The sequence below is a fragment of the Scyliorhinus torazame genome, chromosome 7 (genome assembly GCF_047496885.1).
Source record: "Scyliorhinus torazame isolate Kashiwa2021f chromosome 7, sScyTor2.1, whole genome shotgun sequence".
NCBI lineage: Eukaryota > Metazoa > Chordata > Chondrichthyes > Carcharhiniformes > Scyliorhinidae > Scyliorhinus > Scyliorhinus torazame.
The window spans coordinates 310,433,821-310,440,168 of NC_092713.1; the positions used below are offsets into that span (position 1 = coordinate 310,433,821).

Below are 6,348 nucleotides of genomic sequence, written 5' to 3' on the forward strand. Positions count from 1 at the left end.
CGACCGGCCGGCGAGAGTCTCCGTAACACCGGCCGGTCAATGGGGTTTCCCATTGTGGGGCAGCCCCACGCCGTCGGGAAACCCCCCGGTGCCGGCAGAACGGAGACTCCCGCCAGCGGAGAATGACGCCCCATGTGTGCAATCAAACCCAGTTTTTTCCTGGCATGCCTGTCAGGGAATTATTCCATCGTCTCATTCCGTCTGGAATAATCGTGCTATTGCGTACTGAATTCTTCAGAAAGGCCCCAAATTTGCTGGGTTCTGGACAGCCTTCTCCGAGGTTCTGGACAGCCGTCTCTGAGGCAATGTCCAAGGTTGTGGGGGTGAGGGTGAAGCCATGCCCAATAGTGGCAATCTTTGGGTTATCGGAACAGGCAGAGCTACTCATGGGGAAGAGGGCCAACGCCCTTGCTTTCGCTTCCCTAACCGCATGCCGGAGAATCCTGCTCGGCTGGTGATCAGCAGCATCACCCACAGCTGCAGACTGGCTCGCTGACCTGGTGGAATTTCTCCACCTGGTGAAGATGAAATACACCATTGGAGGGTCGGATTAGGACTTCCTTACTGCATGGGGGCAATTTGTCGGCCTGTTCCAATAGCTTTTGGAGGCCAGCAACAAAGAAAAAAAAATTGGAGGAGGACTGACAGGAATACACAATCCAGAGGGGGGATGGGGGGAGGGGGTGGGGGGACGGGGAGAGAACCTGCGGGGAACAAAGGGAACAAGGGTGATGTGGGGGAGGGGGAGAAGAACAGGGAGGATACCAAGGGGCGGTGGGGAGGAGGATAGCGTGCCGAGACAGATGGTGATAAATGTAATCTGATGTACTGTACAATAACGCATACGAAATGCAACTATATATAAAATCGAAAATGCCAATAAAAATTTGTTTCCTAAAAAGTCATCAGAAAGATTCCTTGACCAGAACTGGCGCACTCGTGATCGTAAGTTGATTCAAATAACTAACATTTACCGAAATAGGGGAAATAATAGGCAGACGAGCAAGAATACAATCTACCGCGGCCCTTGCCTTAGGGCGGATGAAATGTATCCAGTTAGTATCACGTTGCTGTTTCCTTTGCACAAACTAACTGCCCAGTTTTCTGATATTGCAACAGTGATAATCACAGTATGACTTTATTGGTAGTAAAGCGCCTGAGGATGTGTTGAGGTGGCGAAAGGCTCTGTGTGAATGCAAGTGTTTCTCTTTTCAACCTTGTTGGTTTGGTTTTACAATACACTTTGAAATGCACAGTTGGTAAAAAGCGCGGATCCTCGTCCCAGCTAATTGTAAACCGGCATTGGGAAAATGCTGTTGGAAGTTCTCAAAGGGTTAATTTAGTCCTGCCGGAGTCCTCCAATGAGGTGGTGAAGGGGAGTTGGAGATCGGTTACATCAAACTGCACTCCCGCCTTTTCACCGGATACAGTGGGAATTCAGGAAGAGCACTCAGCTGAGTGTGGATTAAGCAATGTGCAAAAACAGGGCGAAGAAATAAAGAGCGGCTGCCTGCTCTGTGTCAGCCTGTCTGCGGCGTTTCACACTGGAACCAAAGGATCAATGTGCGTCTTTACGCATATCGCTTGTTAACTCTCCACTGAAACAATGCCCAGTTATCTGTTTTCCCCTGCCTTCTAATGCTGAAAATAAGGAGAACTTGTGAGGCTGGGATCCGTGCGAGAGATTTCAGTGGAAATGGCGAGTTTTCCAAAAAGTACCTGGTTAAAATGGCAAGTGGTCACGCTTGTTATATCGACTTGCGTCTGGGATCTGATTACGGGGCAAATCCGGTACTCGATTCCCGAAGAATTGAAACACGGGGCTTTTGTTGGGAATATTGCGGACGATTTGGGATTGGATGTGAGGGAACTGTCCGCTCGCAGGTTTCGCATCGTCCCCGGTGCCAACACGCAGTATTTGGAGGTGAATCTGGAGAATGGGGTTCTGTTTGTGAACGAGAAGATAGACAGGGAGCTGTTGTGTGATCTCAGCTCCAGCTGTTTCCTGCACTTGGAGATTGTGATCGAAACGCCACTGGAATTATACCGGGTGGAAGTGGAGATTCTCGATGTAAATGACAACTCGCCCGGGTTCCCGTGGCACGAGTTCCGCCTGGAGATCGCCGAGTCGGTGGCCCTGGGGGCGCGTTTCCCGCTCGAGACCGCGTACGATCCAGATGTGGGCACCAATTCTCTGCAAAGCTACCGGCTCAGTCCCAACCGCTACTTCAGCCTGGAGGTGCAGACCCGCAGCGAACGCAGTCGCTTCCCCGTCTTGGTGCTGGAGAGGTCCCTGGATCGGGAGTATCAGGCGCTCCATCAGATGATGCTGACTGCTGTGGACGGCGGGGTCCCGGGGCGATCCGGCACCGCTCTGGTCACCGTCAGCGTCCTGGATGTGAATGACAATGCCCCGGTTTTCGATCAGGGGGTGTACACTGTCTGCCTCCTGGAAAATGCCCCGAGGAACACCCTCGTGATCAAGCTGAACGCCACCGATTTGGACGAGGGTTCCCATGGAGAGGTGTCTTATTCATTCAGTAACCATGCCCCGGCCAGACTGCGCCAGATCTTCCGAGTGGAGCCCCAGACTGGCGAGATCCGTGTGCAGGGTGTGGTGGATTATGAAGAAGCCAGTGTTTATGAGATCTATGTCCAGGCTAAGGACAAGGGACTGTACACGGCCGCCGTGCACTGCACGGTGGTTGTGGAAATCATTGATGTGAACGACAACGCGCCCGAGGTGCTCCTCACCTCGGTGTCCAGCCCCGTTCGGGAGGACGCCTTACCGGGCACGGTGATCGCTCTGATCAGCGTGACGGACCGGGATTCTGGGGAAAACGGGAAGACCAGATGCCACATCCCAGCTCACCTCCCCTTCAAACTGCAGACATCTTTCAAGAACTATTACACCCTGGTCACCACTGAGCGGCTGGACCGGGAGAGTGTTGTGGAATACAATGTTAGCCTGACTGTGATAGATTCAGGCTCCCCTCCCCTTTCCACCCTCCAAACCATCCTGGTGAAGGTTTCCGATGTCAACGACAACGCGCCACGTTTTGCCCATCCGTCCTACACGGTGTATTTGATGGAGAATAACGCGCCCGGGGCGTCCATCTGCTCGGTGTCCGCCCTGGATCCAGATGTGGAGCAGAATGCTTATGTCTCTTACTGCATCTTGGAGAGTAAGATCAGGGGGACCCCCATATCCACTTATGTCTCCATCAACTTGAACACTGGCAATCTCTACGCGCTGCGCTCTTTCGACTATGAGCAAGTGAAGAATTTCCAAGTGTTGGTTCAAGCTCAGGACGCGGGCTTCCCATCACTGCACAACAACGTGACAGTGAACGTGATCATCCTGGATCAGAACGACAATGCCCCTGAAATCCTGCCCCCATTGCCCCCCAACCGCTCGGCCGAGATGGTGCCTCGATCCGCCGAGCCCGGCGCCGTGGTGGCGAAGGTATCGGCGGTGGACGCCGACTCCGGCCCGAACTCGCGGCTGTCTTACCAAATCTCCCAGGCGAGCGAGCCGGCTCTCTTCAGCATCGCCCCGTTCAGTGGGGAGATCAGGACCCGGCGCCGCTTCCAGGAGCAGGACGCCCCCAAGCAGAGGCTAGTGGTGCATGTGGTGGACCACGGGAAGCCCCCTCTCTCCACCTCGGTCACCATCAACGTGTTAATCGTGGACAGTCTCCCCGAGACCTTCTCAGACTTAACAGAGCGGCCCCAGAGCATTGAATACTTCTCCGATTTCAACCTTTACTTAATCGTCTCTTTGGGCTCCGTCTCATTCGTCTTTCTGGTGGCCATAATCGCGCTGGTCTCCCTGAAATGTCACAAGGACCGAGCCGGCACCCTGGGCCAGCGCTGCCGCTTCTCCAGCTGCTGTTCCCGCCGCCACGCCGGCTGCTGCCTCCGGAGGAAGCAACCGGGGGACGTGCTGAACAATTCGCACACCAACTTCCAGGTGGCGCCCAGTGTTAAAGCCCAGCCGAGTTGCATGGAGGTGGGCGGCAGCGGCTCCCTCTCCAGAACCTACTGCTACAAGGTGTGTCTGAGTCCCGAATCGGCCAAAACCGACTTAATGTTCCTCAAACCGTACAGCCCGGCCGCCGGGAATAACGTGAAGCCGGCTAACCCGTACGTGTCTGGGTGGAGAAGGCAGATCTCAGATGGGGCAAATCTGGCCAGTAATGGATCCAGCGAGGTGAGTGATGGCAAATAAATTGACGCACATTTGAAGAAATTGGCCATTGGGCAGAATTAAACTTTCAAATCAATATTTTAAATGTGAATTAGTTCATGGCAGATATTACGGTTTATTAAATAGCCACCTATCGCAGGCACTCGTGTTTAGGGTTAGAATTGCTACTGTTCTTGGTGCATTAATTCAGTGTCCCGCCTAACTAACACCTCGAGTTACCCACCGCTGGCACCGATTTACAGGCGCTGGCTAAAAGGGAAATCATTGATTGAATGGTGTGCCCAGTAGACCGCAGAGCGCCGTACACGGGTTGTTGTCACATCTGGAATGATCCATAACCTGTGATTTATCTTTTTCACAGGTTGCAAGTCTGCACGGCGCGTTGTTCATTCCCTGAACAGGAATTAATGAAGAGATCCTCCTTTCTGACGCTCTGTTCCTCGTGCAGTGCAGGATATCGCGCTCACAGACTTGTAACAGTGAACTCAAAGTCTCCTCTCTCTCTTTCTCGCGGCCTGCCGAAAATTATTTCCACCACGAATAAAAGCTGCGTCTAGACTATCTCCAGTAAATTAGCATGTCATGAACGCTGGGTGGGAGATGCCCACAGCAAATCCGAGAAACAGTATTTAATTAACTGCATCAAAGGGAACAGCCATGTACAGAACCCATTTGAACTGCTTTGATAATTTGCAGCGGGGGGACAAAAATGTTTTGAGCAGATTTATAAAACAGCTCCGCAATAAAATGATCAGCATTGCTTAAGATCAGCTTGATAAATGCAAACTATTTTAATCACCGGCGTTCAAATAACACCATTGCAGCCCCGGAGCTGGCGTGAAATTAGATTCATCTTAACGCTTTGAGGGTTTTGCAGTTTCAGTGCCAAATATTTAAAAATTTGATCTGCTCCCCTCCTCCCTCCCCCTCCTCCATCCCACCTGCTTCAAGGTGAGCTATCAATACCAACACCCAAGGCAGGTAATATCATTTCGTTTTGTTGCGGTGCAGAATTGCGCTAAAACATTTCTTGGTAACAGAGAGGGTTAATGTGCAGACGAGAATAACACGGCATTTCTGAAAAATTTGCCTAAAGCTAAGGTATAAATCATCCATATGTAGTAACTTTAGAGAAAGGGCATTTCTGCCAGAGATGCACACGGGCTGGTAAAGGGTAAGTCGAAGCAATACGAGCGTGCCTTTGATTCACGTCAGATGCTGTTTCCTCACTCACTCAGTCCGCCAGCGGCGGTGTGTAAATCAAAAACTGCCCTTTTCGGCGTCGGAGCCTTTTTTTCTATTGATTAAAGCATTCTGCCCTTCAACTCTTCTCGTTATTAAAAGTCTGCAACTGCATCATTCTGCCTGCTGCTAAATCAAGCATGTCAGGGTTGTTTTTTTGTTGGCATTTAATTGGAACTGGACTTCTTTTCTTAAAGTGGTCAAATCTCAGATTGTTGCCATTTTTCCAACGGCTGAAGCGCGTCACTGATGTTCAAGGCACGGTGTTCTACATGTCGGTGGCGTGTCTCCAGACGATTGCACCGTTTAGCAGCTCAAGAGTGCGTACAACTGGAAGAAATCACCAGATATTTGCACAGTATTTGATACTTAACTTCCAGGCCCCAATGTTGCTGTATGGGTCTCTTTTTTTGAACGCGTTACTTTCACCTAACTTAACTTCAGCAAAAATCAGCATTTCAATTAACTTCATTACGAGGTGCACCTCCAGCTGGGTCCTTCAGCCACGCGATTCTTTGTAGGCCACTGCTCCGTGGGCAGGAGCTGCACTGCAGAGATACGTTGGAACCAGAGCCAAGTAGCTTAGTAATTTGGGAACCTGTGATGCACAGCAGAAGGCAATACTCTGTTGCAATTGCACAGTGCTCTGCTAACGATTTTTTTTCATTATACAGTACAATCCCACAGTGCCAAAAACAGTTCAATTGCCGTTTTTATGCTGTGCAGTTTTATTGCATTTTTCAGCTTTCGGAAATGGAGTTTGTAGGGCCAATGATCACAGTTCCTGTGAGTTCCAGCGTTGTGGTTAATAATGTTATATTTGATATTTATACATTATTCAAGGGCGGCTCTATATATATTTCTGTTATGAGGCTATAGATTAATAACTGCTGCAT

At 50.7% G+C, this 6,348-nt stretch overlaps 1 protein-coding gene across 1 annotated transcript; it reads left to right on the top strand.

Annotated features, from left to right (window-relative positions):
* The first annotated feature begins 1,383 nt into the window (after window positions 1-1,383).
* Window positions 1,384-4,975, top strand: LOC140427182 (protocadherin-10-like). Its single transcript, XM_072512768.1, has 2 exons — window positions 1,384-4,213; window positions 4,572-4,975. Exons 1-2 carry the CDS (start codon window positions 1,697-1,699, stop codon window positions 4,605-4,607), a joined length of 2,553 nt encoding a protein of 850 aa, XP_072368869.1. The 5' UTR covers window positions 1,384-1,696; the 3' UTR covers window positions 4,608-4,975.
* The last annotated feature ends 1,373 nt before the right edge of the window (window positions 4,976-6,348 follow it).

Bases quoted from the DNA above. Each gene is read 5' to 3' on its own strand.
- LOC140427182 (XM_072512768.1), top strand. From the start codon at position 1,697: ATGGCGAGTTTTCCAAAAAGTACCTGGTTAAAATGGCAAGTGGTCACG. The intron at 4,214-4,571 runs GTGAGTGATGGC...TCTTTTTCACAG, and splicing joins CCAGTAATGGATCCAGCGAG to GTTGCAAGTCTGCACGGCGC.